Source organism: Calidris pugnax, unplaced genomic scaffold (assembly GCF_001431845.1).
Source record: "Calidris pugnax isolate Ruff unplaced genomic scaffold, ASM143184v1 scaffold8, whole genome shotgun sequence".
Taxonomy (NCBI): Eukaryota; Metazoa; Chordata; class Aves; order Charadriiformes; family Scolopacidae; genus Calidris; species Calidris pugnax.
The window spans coordinates 3,048,777-3,069,678 of NW_015090830.1; the positions used below are offsets into that span (position 1 = coordinate 3,048,777).

The window sequence follows — 20,902 nt, forward strand, 5'->3', positions numbered from 1 at the left end:
TTTTTATTTATTTACTTACTTCATTAGGAGGCTTCCAGGGAAAATACTTCCAAAACAGGACAAGTAACAAAGTTTGTAAGTGTGGTTGGTGGGGTCTGTGGGTCTTAGGGCTTCAGTGCTAAGGATATTACCTCAGAGCATTTCTCATGATCTCTCGGTAGCTCACCAACTTGCAGAAATGTGGAATGCCATCAAAGCCTTCTCGCAGCAAGAGACTTGAGCACTGGCTCAACTTGAGCTGCCGGCATTAATTACTCTTCTGCTTGAAGTGAGAGAGTTCACATGCCCAAAACATTCTGAAAGGGGGTGATAAAATGTTTACTCTGTGATGTCGGCCGGCTTATCCAGAAGGATGAAGCAAGCTCAGCATACTTCAAACACATATCTCTATTGAAAATCCTCAGACTGAGCAAAAAGACCAAATATCTTCTCACTCCTAGGGGAAGTTTCTTCAGATATGAAGCAGCCTCTCATAAAGTAATGAGAGAAAGCTGCACAAGTACACCCTGCCTTTTCTTCACGGTGCAGGGCCCCATGTTTTCACATGTTCTTACTTCATATTGCCTAGTAATGCAAACAGTTTTAAGATGAGAAAAGGTTAACGTACAAATCAAGCGATTAGCACCAAAGAACCTCAACCTTACTGAGTATTATTTTATTACCTGGGGTGGAATTGACTGGGCCTACAAACTCCAGATGATTGTGTTTCTCATTTTCCTTCGGTAAATAAAACATCATCTCCTATCATCAGTCACCATGACCACGAGCTGTAGTACAGAATTGTCACAATCAGTTTTTCTCTCATGCTGAGACAAAGAGTATTTTCTGTGGAGCCAGACTAGATGAGTTTATCCAAGTACCCGTTTGAAAAGGACGATCCAGGTTTTTCGACAGTCAGCAATGCAACAACAGAGGTACACTCTGGTTCCCCCTGACACCTGTGGTCCTTATGATTCTTTCCAATGGGCCTAGACAGTTGAGACAGAACTGGCTCCATCTCTTCAGCTTCCTACGCACTGACTGCATGGACGTGCTGACACATTCTAAAATAGACACGGTGCCACACAGGCTTGAGGACTCTTCCCCAAAAGAAAATAGCTGTGCCACTGTGATATTCGGCTCTGCAGCTGGCCAGCAAGAAGGAGACCCATTGTAGTCAGCTGGGCTTGGAGTCAGCCCAAATCAAGTCAGCAGGCCACCAAGATTCAAATCATACCGTATTACAGTGTCTGCCAAGCTAACAGTCACTACTGCATAAATGAAAACTGCCCTGAAACGAAAAAAAAAAAACCTCAGAATCTAAGCCCTTTCACAAAACAAACAATTTTACTTTCTTCAGAGCATTCACATGCACATGGCTTAAAGCTTTGCCAGAAGGAAATGTAAATTAACACTACCTAACCATGCAAATATGAGTGGACATTTAATTTTCACATTAGGCACTAGTTAACAGCAGGCATTCAACCTGAAAGGAATTAAAACCACCAAAAGCTGTGAAAGAGTCAGCCATTCAACACATACTTGAGATATTCAACACATCCCTAATCCAGGGCTAGGGTACACTGTAAGCCATTCAGCCTAAGAGACAGCAGTTGACAGTTTTGTCATCGTCGCTGAGCCTAAAAATACCGTAAGATGAAAGCAAAGGTACTGAGGCACAGTCAATCTTTTCATAAGTGCATGTATAATTTCCAGCAACAGTAAATTAGTAAATTACAGGAAGACCACACTCCTGCCATAGCAACAAGTAAATATTTATAACTGTAAGACACCCATTAACTTGTTGGGTTTTTTCCCTATAAAGCCCACATAGTCATGTTAAAAAGAATAAAAGATCCTAGTTGAAGAATAAGAAATTTCAGCCAGGTCCTAAATTATCAGATTCTGGTATATAGGTCCAATATTTCTAATTTGTATCCAAATATAAAGCCCCATTGAAATATGAATGAGCTTCCTTGCTTGCCTGGGGATCACCTAAATAGTATTTTGAAGATGGGTGTTGACAGAACATTTTTTGGCTACCTCTGCATTTGAAGGCAGATTTAGGCAGAGCAGCCCAGTGTCTCTTATCAGATAAAATGATGGAGGAAGGAGGTACACCACCTAAGCTTGTTACATGTTACAAGCATAGGAGCGCAAGAAGTGTCTGGAATTATGCTGTACTATTTTTCAGATCAAAGGGGAACACAAAAGACATTCCATAACATCAGTTTAAAAACAAAATTTCTGGTTGAGATTGTGATCAACTTGAGCCCGGAATTCCAGAGTTCTATGGAATTTGTAGAATCAATTTGATAGGTGGAAGTAACGCTTTTACCAGAAATGCTGAAAAAGCATTAAACTTCAGAGTGCTACTTGAATACCACTGCCATAATTAATACAATATGACCTTGTATAAACTTTATAAATTTGTTCATGAATATGCAAATTGGGAGTAACTGCACTGTGAGGAAAAAGTGGGGTGCTTAAGTATCTGACACAGCTACATATTTAATTCTGTTAGTACTTTTCCCTTGAGTATTTTCTGAATAAAAATATTACAGCAGCAATCAGAGGACACTGATCTATTCACTGATCAGTCTCCCTCTCTCCCTGAATGTTAACATTAGATTTGTATTTCAGCTGTATTTCTAAATTATCACAGCATTCAGTAAGGAACAATCTCTCTCATATCTTGCAGAAACTCACCTCCCCGAATTTATGCTTAACTAGGATGCAATTATTGTGGCCTCAGATTGATTTGTGACTTTCTTCTAGACTGGACCTTTCAGCTTCTTGCAAAGGTGAAATACATTTTCCTCAGCAGACTGACTCTTATTAATTTCCTGTGATTTTTCCCATTTTGGTTTATGGTTAGAAGACCAGGAATATTGCCATATGGCCATGAACATTTACACATGAGCTAGTGGAAGTTTTTGTCCTACTTGAAAATACATTTTGCATAGTTTATGCCCATGAAAGCAGCCTGTTTGAAAGTTTTCAGTTGGATTGCCTGAAATTAGACACTTAAACTCATTACCAACAACATCAAAACTAGAAATGATTTTCAGAGCTTGTGAGTCAGTGTTAACCTAGAAATACTCAAAGCCTCTAAAAACCAGGCTCTTATACAGACACCTACTCCTTGATTAAAATGCTTGCCATTAGGTAAATGAAACGTAGAGTTTACTCCTTCCTATCTTGTTTTAAAAGACAAGAAACAGTAGTTCAGCTCATTTTCCCTCCTGTGATCTGTGTTCCTGTATGATACTCCAGGAGGCATTATCAAGCTTATTAAAGACAGTTTTTAAAAATTCATTGTGTACAAGTAATACAGAACTTCCGTGCTAGTATATTTAAAAGTAAGCAATATGCCATCCATCTTAAACCTGGAAAGACAAGATGTAGAACTTGTGATCCAAACACCTTCATTTATATTAAATTGGAAATTACTGGTAGTCGTTCGTACAGTACAGTTCTTGGTTTCTTCAAAATAATGAAGAGTTGACATTAGACCCTCAGTTCCTCCACAGCTTGTTGTTGATAGCACCCAGGAGAACAAATGGTACAATTTTAGTAAGAATTTAAGTTTTAGTGGAAAGGGATTGAACGTCACAGAACCAGACATTAAAACTAACTTTTTCCTTAGCTTCTTGTCAAGGCTTTCCTCGGCACTTACTTCCAACTCCAGGTCCTGCAGAAATTCCCAAGCTGAGGAGAGCAGTCAGAAGAGCATGTATTTGTTTAACAATGGACACCCCATATAACCCTGCAGTTTAGGAACTCTCTAACTTGATTCAACATCCTAGTTGTGTCCAAATGAGGTATAACACATGGTGTGCAACTCTGTAGATTATCTAAAATATAACCTGTGTTTCACCACAATACATTCATAGAATGTAGCTAGATAATTGGCATCAAATCTGTTATCTGATGGTCCTTGGATTTTAATTACACCAGCTTTGTAACTGTAGTAGCTCAAAGTGTATTAAAAGACAAGAACAGTGTAGATTAGCCCATTCTTCAGGATCAAACTGGATTTGAAGAGGTTAAGAGGAGGAAATATTGTGGATTTGGACAGCTTCCTTTCTACAAGTGGATAACCCTGCCCCAGTATTCCTCTAGGTAGCTGTGTCTCTGCCATGCCTTTTGCTTCCTGGAACTGCTTGTAGTAAAACTCCGTCCCTTGAGTAGGCTGCCACTGGACATACACTTTTACTAGTTAGTTTTATCCTAACGTGGGATTCTGACAGGCTTCTTAATGGAGCGTGGGCTTTTTTGTGCTCTGATGCACAGTACCGCAAGGTCAGCCTGAGAAGATCTCCTAGCCTCTAGAAAAAGCAACAGAGATACTGAGATGAGTTGGCAAGTCCAGCATCTCTATATCCACTACAGTGTACACAGTGAGGGACCAAACATGACTGTCCTGTTGATACGAGGCGAATCATAAAATCAGTAGCAAAGGTCCTGGTCCTACTGTAAGAAGCCAGCTCTGCTTATACCCAGCTGAAGATATTCAGAGCTTGCACCAGTCAGTAAAGACAGAAACATATTTTAGCTTCAGTCATCAGCCTTTTTGTATTGTATGTTTATACACATAAACATACATATACTGATACATGCACAAACATACATGTATCAGTTTATTTTCTAAAGAAATGTGTTTCACATACATAAATGTTTCTTCATATATATGTATGTTTCTTTAGAAACAAAACAGGTGATGAATTTTACAGCCTGTGCTATTTATTTAAGCTGCTCCCACATCTTCTTTTGTCATAAGCAGCAGAACATTATATTCAAAATTCCTAAGAATAGGAATCCATAGATTTTGGATGCTTAGAAAAGAACTGAGGAAAAAGACAGTGGGATAGCTGCATTAGCTTGTAAATGTCTGTGAACCAGATAATTCATCCACAAAACAGTTAAACCCATTTGATATTCAGGCCTTACAATTGACACAAATTGTTCTAACAAGGTAATTTGTTCTTTCCAAAAGTTGATATATCCAGAAAATACTACTGGGTCAGTTACATTCAATTCATGTTTTTAAAGCACTTTTCCCCTTTGCTTTCCTACTCTGAGAGCTTGCTACATTATTTTTTCAGTTGAAGAATAATTAATGGCATTTTGTGAAAGGTTTGACAAGTATAAAAGTACGAAAATTTGAAAGGTATGGGGCTTTATAAACAAAAACTACTTGAGCTACTCTCCCATACAATTTCTAATCAACTAATAGGGCAGAAGATAAATATTTTAACAGATCTTTGATTTTCGCAACTGCCCCTGTACCTTCAGTGTATGATGAAAAATTAAATAGAACACAGAAGCAATAAAAAAATCAGCATTTTATGATTTTGAATCTAAAATCAGATTAGACTCTTAAAATCAGTACATTCTTAAAATTCTTTAAAGTCTCCATATGTGATTCTATTAAGTTAAATTCATCCTCAGGTAATAGAAAAAAACAAGGTTCCAGACTGTAGATTGAGACAAAAACTCTTGAAAATATTTTTGTCTGGGGCTTTTTTCAGATAGTCTTTGGAGAGAGATCTAGTTTTGTGATAAATAAGTATAGTGGGTTTGCATGGCAAGTTCTTGCTAGAGGGGGAACTGCAGGGGTAGCTTCTGCAAGATGATGCCAGAAGCCTCCTGCGTGTCTGATGGTCCAAGATGGACCTGCCGCTGGCCAATGCTGAGCCCATCAACAAGAGTGGTAGCACCTTTGGGATAATGTATTTAAGAAGGGGGAAAAAACCTGCAAAACAGAAACAGGAGTGAGAAGATGTGAGAGAGACAACTCTGCAGTCATCAAGGTCAGTGAAGAAGGAAGGGGAGGAGGTGCTCCAGGTGCTGGAGCAAAGATTCCCCTACAGCCCCTGGTGAAGACCATGGTAAAGCAGGTAGACCTCCTGTAGCTCATGCAGGTCCACTATGGAGCAAATATCCACCTGCAGCCCACACCAGAGCAGGTGGATGCCCAAAGGATGCTGTCCAGCTGAGAAGGGGAGTGACAGAGCAGCTTTGGTGGGCACCTGGTGTCCAACCAGGATCAACCCACCACAGTAAGCTTGCTGCTTCAGGTTAAGACAACATTGTGCAATGTGCCTCCTGTTGATTTTAAAATTTCAGATTAGGGATTGTAAACCTCCCAATATATACAACTGGGATTCCAAATTCAGTTTTCACATGACTTCCCCTAACAAGTCTCAATGAATCAGAAACTATAAACCAAATATGCAGTATTTCCCTAACACAAATACAGCAGTCACAGCTGAAATCCAAAGGGGAAAAAAAAGAAGTCAAACTTTCACAGAGCATAATGAGGTAAGGTACTAGTATCTCAGTGGGAAGCCAAGTAAATTGGGTGATTACTCTAATACATGTCACACTGAGGTCTGGCAATTTATGAACATTGAATTTTAAGATTAAATTTATAAGTGACAGGTATAACGCTGTATTTAGAGCTTTGAATTACCTAACCCATTTCAAAGTATTCAAGTTATGTAAAATTAATTATTACAATATTGAATTAAAGTTATTTTCTTTTTTTCAAATCACAAAAGTATGGAAAGTGCAGCTTGTAAACAACGTCTGAGGAAAAAAGAAAATAACAGGAAAAGAAGGTCTGATGTTGCTGCTGTCATATGATTTTATACTGATTTCTGCTGGATTACTGTGTGATTGGAGTTAAGACTTAAGAACTTTGTTAAGAATGATAATGAATAAACAGATAAGAGTAGCAAAATTGGGGTTAATAAGCAACTTTTTAATTGAAAAAGCACATGAAACTCTCATCAAGAAACTGAGAAAAGGGAAGATCAGCAGAAAGAATAATAATTCATATACCACTGTGAAAAAACACAAACCAAAGATTTGACTATTCCTATATAATGGCCTTTGCAAACTAATTATTAGCATTGTATATGGGACAGATTATATTACAGCTTTTATTATGGATTAATATTATATTATACAGATAACATTTCAAGTTTTCAGCAGTGAATTAATCAGAAAACCAAAGGCACAGAAGACTGAAAAGAAACCCACCCAAATCCTCCTGGCATATTTACTAGCATTAAACCTTATGTAATACAACGTGATGTCTCTCAAATCTGTCAACATTACAGTTTCAGAAATATTTGTCAAGTATTCTGAACACCACTACTTTTCCTATGATACTGAGCTTCATCGCTGACAATCCTGATGCAACTGAATTTTAACTAGTGTCCCTTCAAATACCAACAGCAGCGAAAGGAGAAAAAGAAAACAGCAGAGGACAACCAAGCCAGAGTCTTAGCAGAAATTCTCCCATGGAAGATAACAATGGACTTCCCATTTACCAGATAAACACAGCGCAATCTCAGTTAGCAACCCTCACCTTCTTCATTTACATTACCTCTCTTGTCCAGTGAGATCTTGAAATGGAAATAGGAGGCTTGTAGCTAGTCACAAGTGGAAAGTGAGAATTGTTCAGTTTCTTGGGGGAGGTATTTAAGGCATGCTAGCTAAGGCACTACCTGCACAGAATGTGTGCTATTCCAATCACCTCCACAGAGATTTCTCATCTTTCTGACACCTGCTGTTTCCTCCAGCCTACAGCCCCATTATCTTACATGAATTCAATGCAAGAACCCAGTTACCATCTCAGAGGGCAACTTAAACTTTTCTTCCTTGCACAAACCCAAACTTGACATTTTGTTCAAAGAGAGAGATTTTCAACAGCGGCAGGAGAGAGGTAAACAAGAAAGTTTCTGCTGGTGTGAAGCAAAAGTAAGTTCAACCCTCTCCAAATGTTCTGGCTCTGCCAAAGAGCATCCACACAGACTAAGTGGGATGAAATTATCTAAAGAAGATGGATGAAGGCCAAATAAATATCTGAAGCTGTTAGAGAGGACAGCAAGATGCATCTGGGAAATAGGAAGGGTTTGATATCACAAAGATGTTAAAAAGCCATACTGTGGTTGAAAGGCCCGGGTTTAGAAGGAAGACCAACCTGCTCAGGACAGCCGCTTAAGCTGCTGTTACAGATACCTGGGAAGGACTCAAGGATATAATGTGCACAGTCTTTTGCAGGCAGATATGAGCTTATTTTGCACGAGCTGACCAGAAGCCATTCTGCTATGCCAGCATACCATCAAGCACTTGGCGGGAAGCCTTGCTGCAAAGCAGTGTGTATTAGATCAGGCAACGTACCATTCTCACGTGGCCACAAGTCCTCAGGCTGACCCACAGTGCAGGCTACAGTAAGCTCACATCGGTTTGCAAATGGGCGTGCACATACACTCACGAAGGGAAAAAAAAAAAAACAACAAAGAAGAAAGATTTCAAGACCAATGTGCAATGAATCCATCAACTATAAGGTAGGATGAACTGAGGTTTGCAAGATCAGGGATGGACATCAGACCCTGAGAAGCAGTTGGGAAAAATTAACAGGAAGATAGAGCTTATGGTGTAGGGAGACCAACACTGGACATGCCCGTTCAGAGACAGGGCACCGTGAAGCCTCAAATTTGAAATGAACAATTCTTTCAGAGGCAGCTCTTTAACTAAGGCAGGTTAAACATCAGAAGCATGAGAAGTATAACACAGTACACGTCTTTATGGAATGACTTCTGTCACAGTGATTCAGTAACGCTTTTTCTAGTAATTTGAACATAATGCAACACAGTTGTACTACTGAACTCTTTTCAAAATCAACACAACTCAGGTATAAATACCTAGCTTCAGTCACATATCCCAACATAGCTGGTTTTCACATATGCATACCTGCAGTTAAGTCCATACAAGTATATTTGTGATATTTTAAAAGAACTCAATCAAAAAACCGATAAGGACTGGAATTCAAAAATTGCTATGACTCAATCCTTTTGTAAGTCTTTGTCAGAACTGAAACTCTTCTTACTCATTCTATTTTCGTTCTCACATGTACAGTGATTTTTAGAAACAGATAGATCATGTTGCACAGATTTATGTAAGTGCACCTTGGTGTTGCATATACAAGTTTGACATACAAATACAAATATAAACAGATACCATACTTGTTAAGGATCTGTTTAAGTATTCTAGTTGCACAATGTTAAATTGGTTGCTCTCTTATTGAAATCCATTTTTAATCTTCACAGAGCAGAAAAAAACCTACTTTATATATTTATCATAACTCCAGCAATGGCATCTGGAACCCCTAAGGCATGTTACATTTTGTGAGCATCTTCATTATTTTTTGTGCTGATTAAATTGGGTGCAATAGTGAGAACACATCGACTTCATTTAAGGAACTGGGGAAATGGGACAAATTTACAAGGACAATAACATCTGTAATCTACAAGCTTGGATGAGAAGATTGGTCAAAGCTGTTAAGAAATGAAAAAAGGAAAACCCACAGCAGTGCTTCTAGAGATTGTTTTTTGAATGGCCTGAAGCTTGATTTCTAATTAATTTCCAACTTTGAGTTTACAGCTCTGAAAGTCGTCGTCTTAGCCGACACGCAAACCAATTATTTACTTTACAGACGTCCAAAAAGGAGAAATAACAATTCAAGCCAAAGTAAGAGGATGAAGGCAAAGCAAATGTTTTGCAGCACTCACCTTAGGCACCCAGTGGCATTGCGCAGCACCTGTGATGAATGGAGCTGTATTTTATGATCATCCTGGAGTGGAGAGTTTTCCCATCCAGAGTGAGGGATGATCACTGCATTGGTCAACACTGCGAGGGCATCCTGGATGATTGGCATTTTCAGTGCATCACAGGAGGATAGATTCCAGAGAACTCCTACAAAAAAACCCAAATGACTAATAATTAATACTTCTGCAAAGAAGATTGAATAATTTTCATTTCTTAAAAAAAACCCAAAACATTTCACAGCATTGGTGAGCTTAATGAAACTGTTTCTATCAAAGAAACAAAAGACTTCATTGTAAATGGGGCTGAATGATACCTGCACACTTTTGCAGTGGGAATACGGCTTTGCATGCTCAACAGCAACAAGTGTCACAACAAATAGTCACAGCAACACTGGAAATTTCTCAGAGCTAGGCCTGAGCAGCTGCATGAGCACCTGGTCATGATCTAGGCCTATTTAGGTGGTGAGAGACACGTGGAATGAAGGAGTATTACATATATTTTTGCAGGGCCTGGACTTCAGATTTCTTCCTTGTAAATAAAATCTATAAAAAACAATAGCAGAAAATAGGATCTGATTTACACTAAGACTAACACTCTTGATAGATATACATTGAGAGAACAAACTCCTAACTATTTCTGTGATCTTCAATGTAACGAAAGTGTTTAGGCTAGTTGGTACTACAAACAAAAAGACTTCACAACCTGACACAGTAGTATGGTATTATACTGGCCTCCGACAAACCATTTTTAATTTTGTAAATATTTTAATATTCAAAGTCATGGAAAACCACCGTTTCTGCACAGAAACAACAAGCTTAATGATGCAACTCACAAGGAGATTTACTGAAATTCAAAAAAGCCCCTTCTGTTAAAATGCTTAATGTGCCAAAGAAAAGGAAGAACAATCAAGACCCAAAGCTTTTTGAGCGCAGCCCACAAGAACCGGCGTCACTGCCACAGAGAGTTGGTAAGAAATGGTTGGGGGTAAAAGAGACTCTGGCTTTCATTCCCTTGTATATATTTGTACCAGAGCTTAGGGGAAGCACATTTGATTTTTGTGCTGTGACAGCAGCCTGCTGCTGCCGGGCAGCTACAAGTGCCAGGGGTGAAGCCGGAGGATGACAGGCTGCTCTGAAGAAGCAGCAGTCTTTATTTTAGCCCAGCATCCTCCCAGCAGCAGCTGTACGAGGAAGCCTGCTTCCTCCTGCCTCTCCCCTTGCCAACACATGGCCTCAGCCTGAGAGTCCCATCCTGCTGCTTCCTACTTTCTCCCCTGTAGTGACAGTACCCTGGCCCCACACCTAACCGTGAGCAGCAAAATTGAGTTTTGCCTTTATGGCTATCAAGTTTTGAACCAACACAGAGAATGATTACCATTATCGTAGACACGAGGTTACAAATGTGAACATTACACTGTGAAAAACCAAAGTGAGCAGTGGTGGGAGGAAACCACTAAAGACCTTGCGAACGTAGACTCAGACATTTATAAATACAAGCAGCAATAATACCAGTTGCTCAAGGCTTTCTTTAGCATTCTGTGCTTTGAAGGAGACATGTAAACAGGAACCAACCTACGTTTTTAGGTTTCCCTTTAAAATTAATTACCTCTGTGGGGAGACTTCTTCAGTTATACAATCTCATGTTTTAATTATTTTATATGGAACTGAACGCAAAGATAGTTATGCCGCTTAAGGTACAAATTTTGCTTAGAATACCAATAAAGAACCCCCAAACCTTAAAGTAGTCTGTATATGGTAAACAGGCAGAAACTAACAGCTTTTAGCAACAGACAAAAAAAAAAAGAGGCAGGAATAAGAACATTGTTCATTTTTTTAATTTAAGAATTGCTGCTTTAAAGGGAAAACAGTCTTTGTTTCAATTCTGTTCTGAATGCCTTTATGAAAAGTAATACTGTATTCAAAGGAACAAAGATCTTCACAAAGACATTTATACTCACTTCTCTATGATCTGCTCTTGGTAAGCTTTATTGGCACATCTACTGTTCTTGAAATACCTAGTATTTCGCCGGTTTTAGTTAGTGCAAACCCTAATATGGTTGCTTGTTTTTTTTTACATTAATCTAGACAAGTGTAAATGATGTGTATGATATAGAAGTAGAGAATCAGGATGCAAATCTTTCCCCCTTCAAGGTCCAAATTACTTCTTATGCAAGACAATGTGTGGCTCCTTTGTGGAGAAGTTCTATTTTGGAAATGAGGCAGAAAAGAGTGCTCTGATGGCAACAAAACAGTACTTTGGGATTCAAGAACTAGTAAAAAACCATAAAAAAATACAAAAGAAGCAAACATAAGAGCCCCATCTAGCAAAATGCTGAAAAACATGTATGTATACACTATTTTCTATTCACTCTAGGTTCTTGCTAATTAAAAGTAAGCTCACATAAACATCATAAGTTGGTATTCAGCAAAAGTTCAGATGCCCAGAAATATTCTTTATGCTCTTTTTCTCTATTTAAAATCCACTTGACACTGCACATGAGCTTTTGCTCAATAGGCTGACATAGTAACAGGCAAGTTCCAAATAAGAATCCAAATAAAAACTTACATATTCACCCAAAACGCAGTAAGAGGGGTCTGGTTTCACTAACTGGAAATTAAACCTTCACAGTAAGAGGATGAAGGGATCACCAGACTAAATTAGCTGTTCTGCTTTCTCCCAAAATGGTTGTAAGTCAAGGCAGAATCAAGAAAAATGGCACTGCCCAGTAAGCCTGACACCATCTTCAAAATTTTTGGACCTCACACGCAGTTTAAAGGAGTAAGATAATCTTCTCCCACCCTAGAACAGTGCCTTTTATCTAATTCTAAGTCTTTGAAAACTACCAACCACATTAATGAAAAAAACAATTTTCTTCTGACAAGTTCTAATTTATTCTCAGATTCTGCTACTTGCTGAGGTTGGCATTTTAAGTGTCTCCTTGTACCCCTCCTTAATTAAGGATTTGCAATTATTAAAGGGCACTAGCAATTCACTTCCCATTACTTTTGCTGAGGATGACCTGGAGCTAGATTTATGTCAGGCCTAAGAAGATGATCCATTCTCTTAACTTTGCAAGGGAAAGTGATTAAAAAAAAATATCTTTTACCTGAGGCACCTTCCATTATGCCTCTACTCTTCTCCATACGACTATGAAGGTAATTTTCAGGCATGTATGCATGCCCTTTAAGACTACAGTAAGGAGCTGGTCACTGAGATCATTTGCCACTTTACTCTGAAGGCCCTGACTGAATTGGGTTTCTGGCACAATAAGGAAGTCTGGAATAGCCTCAGAGGTACCTTGACTGCCCGCTAAATCATTTGTGTGCCATCAGCTACCCAGAGGAAGGGACCAGACTTGGAATATCAGTGATTCACCACCAATAGTGGGACCCAACCTGCTGTATACGGATTGGAAGAGAGCTGTTAATCCAGCAAGTCAATAGTCCAACTCAACAGTTTACCATCTGTAGACTGACTCTTGGGACGGATGGGAAAATCAAGAACTAATCAGATCAGTACTAAACATCTCTTACTCAATCACTTGCATTCAATCTTATCTCCTCCTCGCTTTTAAGGTTGTGACACATTCAGGGTAGGCATTTTATCTCTATTTGCAGATCACTAGGTTCTATTGGATAGAAAGAGAAAAATAGCTATACCGGACTGATCAGGTTGAAGTCTTTCACCCTTACATATAACAAACCGAAGCGCATGGAAAAAATATCTTGCAATCTCATTTTTAGTTTAAAACTCAGGAGAAACTGGTACTGAAAAGATTCAGCTGGGTCTGAGTACCGATTACCAGTCTTGCAGACATCAGATGAAGGGTTCTTGGAGGCATCTACGCTTGCTATGGAGATCTTGCTAAACCAAGTTCAATCTTCTGGACTAGCTTAACAGAGGACATGCATCCACTATGCTCAATGTAAATCATCTTTTCGAAGAAGCCCTTTCACAGATAATGACAATCAAATTTAACAACTGGTTAGAAATTCTGAAAAAGGTTATAATCAACCTTTTCAAGGACATAACTGCACAGATATAGTTCATAAGGAAAACTACACATAGATCTTATTTAAGGCAATTTAAGTCTGTTGCCACTGGAAGAGGAAGCTGAGAGACCAGATAACCAGGAAAACTTTGATTTATCTTTCTCTTAGCCGAAGTCCAGAAGATTGAAGTCAAGACCAAGCCTTTTAAAAGCACGATCCAGGCTGATGAGATGTTACTACTGCTTAGCTGACAGAGCTTACCCACCATGCTTCCAGCTTAGAAACAGCACTCCTTTTTACATAAATTTATTCAAGTTATTGCAATAGATACTGCATCACTTACCCTAAAGAAGCAAAGCAAAATATTTACAAAATTTGAAGTCACTCAATTTAATGGAGCAATCTGAGCCAAAAAAACATCATTGAGCTAGAGCTCAAACTCATGGATTCACGGATCGTGATTAACTCAGCCAGATTAAACTCTTCAATGCATTCTTTTAGCCAGTGTTTTACTTAGAACTGGTACTTGCATATGTATATGAACAGTCAGGTATAACTAAAGACCTGATAAGCCACATGCTATCCTTATTCCATTCAAAGTTAAGAAAATAGTGACCATACATTTCCATGCAAAAAATATCACTCTATCAATAGACCATGTGCAAAATCAGGAAAGTCTAAGCAATTATTCAGTGCATGATTTAATGCTACCTCAAATAATAACTTTTATGTACATAAACAAGCCCCTTAGAACAATTTAGACTACAAATCTAAATGGAAACCAAGAAAACAAAAAAAATCAGCTTTTCCAAAAAGCATTGGTCCTGCCACACTGCCACTATGTGTTGGTTTTTTTTATTGTGCTGCAAAAGATGTACTTTGCTAAATAAATTATAGGGCAAAAGGATCATGAGTAAACAAGTATTATTGGGGAAAAAAGACACTGATTCTTCTCAATTTGGTATAAGTCAGCCTTAAATTTATACCAAGATTTTGCCAATTTAATATTCTTTGTTAAAATAAAAATATAAAAGTCTTCCAACTCATCAATGTTTTTCTTTTCCACCTTAATTTAATAGTTTGGTCATGGACTGAATGCCATTTGGTAGAGCTGGGGGATCTGGCATCCCAGTAAGAGCGAACACAGCTTTGGCAGGCTTTTCTGTTTATAAGCTGAAGGCACACAGGTACTACAGGGAGTTTCCCTCATGAACATGACAATTAAGATTGAAATCTGTGAGCTAAATACCCTGCACAGAAGCCAAGCACAAGGCATCTTTTGCTGAAGTCCTTAGGAAAAGCATCCTCTACCCCAACCTCTCAAGTTCTAGAAAAAGTCATTTGCTGGCTCTTTGCTGCAGCTTTGACCCTGGGAGTCCCCAGTAATCACAAGGCTGCTGTGCGGAGCTGGATTTGCTCCATGGCAGCTGGCTGTGGGGTCCCAATGTGTTACATTGGTCCTGCTGCAAAGATGCTGAATACTAACCACGGCATTTCTTGATACTAAGTGCAAGAAGACTTCACTGCTAGCTCAACCGACAAGGTGGGGAATTGGTCTCAGTAACAGACTTTCTCTAGGAACCAAAAAGTGGTTGATTTAAATTCTGGCACTTAGACAATTCAGAACTCATAAAATAGTTCCTGAAAGGCACACTATAAAAATCAGTTTCAAATTGTTGTAACAGAGGAGGAAGTTTCACCAATTTTCTTGAAATAAATCTGGTTACTGAATGAATACCTATGCACACCTTCCTGTAATTTACTGATTTACATGCGCAGAAATGGTTTTCTATCTGTGTATAAGATGAGCCATGAAAACTCCAATTTGAGAAAGACTGGGTTTCAGTCAAAGTAACAAGCAGGCAGGAGTTTAAGGAATAGTAAGAGAAGGTGCAGCCAGATGAATTTTTCTTCCCTTTGCAGCCACTCATAGCTTTACAAAACAAAAAATTCCTCAGAGAATAAAGATTATTGGGTTTTTTTTAAACTACAAACAAACACAGCTTGATCTTTACATGTAGGTACATGACTAAATATAAGTAATATGGGCATTTCCTCTAGAAAGCTATTTCTCAATTACTGCTCTTTTCATTCCAAAATTAGATCAGATTTTATCAGAAGAACAAGGAGGGATGAATTTTAATGTTGCTTGTAAACAAATTCTGTCCAAATTCTACTACATTAACTGAAAAGGTCTGTATTCTTCTCACAAGTCTGAATTTTCACCTAATGTTGCTGTTTTATTTCTGCTGCATACTTTAAAATAACTATGGAAAGGAAGACCTGTCAGACATGAATATTAGACAGTTATTAGCTTTAACGTTAGTCAGTAGACCAATTAATAGAAGAGCTGACTTAAGTTACTGTGGAAAGGCCAGTGATTCCTGCTTGTTTCCTTAACTGATGAAATTAACTGCCCCGATAAAACACAGAAGCCAAACCAAAAGCAAGTAATCCTAAGTCAGAGAAACACAGGAAAAAAATTTTCAACTGTTTTCAAACAGTTTCAAACAAAATTTAATCCTAACACAATCCTATTTAATCCACACCCAATTAAATACTTTATTATAAAACAAGTAAATCAAACAAGGATACATATATGAATAGAAAGAATTTTTTTCCCAATGCTTACACATGTATTTTACTGAAGATTTTTTTTCTAGCACCCAAAATCAGAAGATATGTTTGGTAACAGATCCTAATAAAGAAAACAACAATGTTATACTCAAAACTGACCATATAAGTATCAAATCTAATTCTCACAAGTACATTGCAATTAGGAAGTTAGTCCTACCTACACTGTTGCACCTACATGCAAAACAAAAGGCTCAATGTACAGCAATGTACAATGTTGTTTAAAAAAGAAAAAAGAAAAAAGAGGAAATACTTATTTACTAGCCAAATCTTAAAATTGTTATCTAAGGTGAAGACAGCACTGAAAATAAGATTATTCAGGAACCTAAAAGTAAAAAATAAGAATAGTGGCCACAGTAAACAAGGTAATTTTATCAAAAAATGAAAAAGTTTCATCATATCCTCCAACTTTCATTTTGTAAACAAAGAAGTGAAATATTCAGATCTGTTTCTAAACAAAACTTATTTTCAAATTAAAATTTAAGTATTCTGTGTTGCAAGTGGCCAACATTTCAAACTTCAGGGTGGCTTTAAACTGCACGTGTTTTAATACTCCACCATTCAGGCAGGGGCATCAAAATTATATGCTCAGCTGAATTTTTCCAATGGATTACTACTTGCTGAAAAAGTTCAATGCAGCTGTTATGTCAAGCCATATGCTGCAACAGATGTCCTACATTTATCACTCCAGATTGCCTTGTTTGATATTTCCTCTGAAACTCAGATTTGACCAAACTAAAAAAAAAATAATAAAAAAAATCATTTATGTAGTATATTAACAAGCACATTATGAAATTGGTTTCATTGCCATATGAATCAAAACAATTGAATGAATTTTCCATCGAGGATGCCTGTCACTGATTGTACAGGGCAAAAACAGTTCCTTCCTACTTAGACTTGGAAGTTGGTGTGGTTCATACATGGGAGTAATCCCAGTGCCAGAGAGAAAAGGAATGTAAAAAAGGACCACCTTGTTTTTCATGCTGAGAGTGAGAATGGTACATTTAGGACAAGGGAATGGGAACTTGTCTGGGAAGCAAGGAGGAGGAGGCAGGCTGTGATGGGAAAACTGGTGAAACCAGCCCCAAGCAGACCCCGAAGAGAAAGGGACTGTCCTGCCGGGAGCATCGCACTGCTCCCAGCTGAGACCTCAGCACCACAGGGACTCGTTCTGGCTCTCCCCTGTTCACCTCCAGGGAAACAGGCACTACCAGCTTGAGAAAGGTTTTGTATCACTGTTTTATCAGTACATTCCCTTTTACCTATAACAATACTTTGAATGTAACACCTTAGACAATAAATGAGTGCCCCAGCCTGTTGCTAAGAAAGCAGGGCAGAAGATTTTAGAAGACATCTACTTTAAAATCTCTCCTTATTTGACTGGGAGCAGCAGGAGGGAATTAGTTAATCTGATAATTCATTAAAAAGTTGAGAATGATTCTTCATTAATACAACAAATCCTATCAGTGGGTTTTCCCATTTTCAGAGCCAAAAAAGCGACAGCATATTGAGAAAGGGGGCAAAGATTGTTTTACAATTAGACAGTAAATTGTAATAGATTTTGTATAAAATGATGCAGTTGAACTGTCAATATTGTTTGCATAAGTGTTATTTGATAAGACAACATCATTTCTAAAGCAAAATTACACAATTTATTAAATTGCTTTTAGATTTGCCATTACATGTGAGCTATAAATAGGATGTGTTTTAAATGGCTCTGGAATTTCTTGAATATGTCATAGCCTATAGGTTGGAAATCAGTTTCCCAGCAACTTGTGGGTGTAAGTTGTACAGGTTATTACCTTCCTGGTTTGAAAGGAAAATGGCTATGAAGATTTGTCTTAGTAAATAATTGCACAATGGGTTCATAGAAAGACTTTATAAAATGCCAATTAACTTCCGCTCTGAATTTGTCTGGAATCACTTCCACACTTCTAGAAAGATGACAATTTTCTGCAGGTGATGCTAAAATTTAAACTTTATGAGACTGTAGAATTGTATTGTAAAGTACAATGATGTTTTACTTACATGGCTGTGCCTTGTTATAGCACATTCACTGACTGAAATGTCAGCTTATTAGTCTGGAGAAGTACAAACAGATATTTAAAGTATTTTCTAAAGATTATGATGATACAATAGCAATTTTGAAAGACTCTTTGTAAAACCTTGAAGTCACCAATTACTGGGGTGGAAAAGCAGAGTAACCCTGTAGTCCACTAACCATGCTGTTGCCATTGCTAGCAACAGGCCAGAGGGGTTGTATTACCTTGGTGAGACCTCCAAAGATGAGTTGCTTGAAGTTGTGCTGGGGCGCTTAGACCTTTAGCTTGATTAACCCTAGCAACTGCTTCTGCAGACCAGATGGCTTCATTTGTTTTCCTTTTGCTTAGCTTTGCATCATGGTGTAGCAGAAGCTTAATTTTATCAAGGTAGCAGCAACAAATAGTTTTCTGCATTCAACAAATCCCTGGTTTCTTTTTTTTCCCCATAACAAGATTGTAGATATAACAAGGAATCATAAACTACTCCATGCAAAGTTTGAGCTGGCATGTTTTCACTGCAATCTGAGACTTGCAGGTGATTTAATGGAGTTTGGCATCCTATATGAAATTCTCACTGGTTCACGTAACTCAGGGGAGAGACTGAAGAATATGTTGATTAAAAGTATCTCAAGCAACGGGAGGGAGTCAAACTCTCATGTAACCTTTGGGAACTGAAAAGGCTTTTGTACTTGAAGAAAGAAATACTGAAGGAACTATAATACGTAATTCTTCGTTCAGCCGTTGACTTCAATCCAGAACAAACAGACACGAATTTTCAGCACACAAATAATTTCATTAATGTTGAAAACAACTGTTATTTAAAACACCTAATTAGAAGTAAATTAGTAGAAAAGATTTAATCAAATTTTAAAATTGATTGTGGAAGGATATCGTACTTACAATTACATCCATTTAAAGAAAGAGTAGGAGAGATTTATTAAAGCGAGTACCCTTCAAATCTCACTTTTGAATGAAAAGCATTTAAAATATGCCAGCAAATATTAGTGCCTAAGCAAGTAGACTAGAAAATTTTTTAGTTTTATCCTACATCTATTATTTAAAAAAGAATTAAGCTTAAGGTCTATAAGTCATAGAATCATAGAATGGTCTGAGTTGGAAGGGACCTTAGAGTTCATCAAGTTCCAACCTCGTGCCATGGGCAGGGACACCTCCCACTAGACCAGGTTGCTCCAAGCCCCATCCAGCCTGGCCTTGAACACTTCCAGGGATGGGGCAGCCACAGCTTCTCTGGGCAACCTGTTCCAGTGTCTCACCACCCACACAGTAAAGAATTTCTTCCTAATGCCTAGTCTACATCTCCCCTTTTCATTTTAAAACCGTTACCCCTTGTCCTATCACTACACTCCCTGATAAAGAGTCCCTCCTCATCTCTCCCCTGTAGCCCCCTTCAGGTACTGGAAGGCTGCTATAAGGTCTCCCCGGAGTCTCCTCCTCTTCAGGCTGAACAACCCCAACCCTCTCAGCCCGTCCTCATAGGAGAGGTGCTCCAGCCCTCTGTTCGTTTTCGTGGCCCTCTGCTGGACCTGTTCCAACAGGTCCATGTCCTTCCTCCAAAGCTGGACACAGTTCTCCAGGTGGGGTCTCATGAGAGCAGAGTAGAGGGGCAGAATCACCTCCCTTGACCTGCTGGCCACATTTCTTTTGATGCAGCCCAGGCTCTGGTTGGCTCACCTGCCTCAGTGCTTGGTAAGTTCCTCAAACCACTTGTTTAAACTTATTACAGGGAATTTGCTTATCTGCGGAGGAGAAACTAAGCAAGAGATGAATTAACGTCTTTTCTTGCCAAAATCAAAACAAGCACTTCTGAAAGCTGTGTTTTCTGCTAGCAGTTATCTGTCTCCACACTTAAACTTCCAAATTTCCTTCTCTTGACAGGACATAGTGACTGGATATTGGAGGCAGGGGAGAAGCTAATTCACAGAGCTGCATTTTAAGGGGCATTTGTATACTGTCTGCATTTATCCCATTTCTCCATTTTCTTGAACTACATAGAGTTATGTGCCCCAAATGATATTTGGCTGTCTTATTCTTTTAGCTAAGCATATATTCAACCAAATTTACATCAACCTTGTAGCAGCATTACCATGGTTACATCATCACCACAATTTAAGCACAAAGATGGCTTCTCACATTGTCTGTTTGAAAAGTTTGTGATGTCCAGGATATGTATCTGAACCTAAAACATATTAGATATTTATAATCTAATTTCCAGTTAATGTAATGCTGAAATCCTCTCTTTAGTTCTAATAGCAACCCATTTTACACATTTTTCTTCCTACTAACTTTTTTATACTAAATATCAAAAGCTGCAAATTAATTAGGCCTTTCACTGACCAGGCTTCCTTATACTTGCACTGCTCTATTACAAAACTTGAGTATAATTAGGAAATGGGATATTTAATATGATCAACACTGGAACAACATCCAATACAAACCTGCAAAAAAAAGGGGGTTAAGAGAGATTGTAACAATTACATCAAGGTGAAATACTATAAGAATCCAACTCACGGAAGAGTTTGTTTCCTGTTAAGTCTGTGGGAAAGTCACCTCAGAGTGGGATAAAACAGCCTTGACTCATTTTCAAATCAAATTTCCGAAGAGTAATAGGGC

At 38.3% G+C, this 20,902-nt stretch overlaps 1 protein-coding gene across 1 annotated transcript in view; it reads right to left on the reverse strand.

Annotated features, from left to right (window-relative positions):
• The window catches only part of CTNND2 (catenin delta 2), a 672,616-nt gene that overhangs the window by 118,682 nt on the left and 533,032 nt on the right, over positions 1-20,902 (reverse strand). The window contains exon 12 of the mRNA XM_014940766.1: positions 9,567-9,750. Coding sequence (XP_014796252.1) covers positions 9,567-9,750 — 184 coding nt within the window. The remainder of the gene's footprint in view (positions 1-9,566; positions 9,751-20,902) is intronic.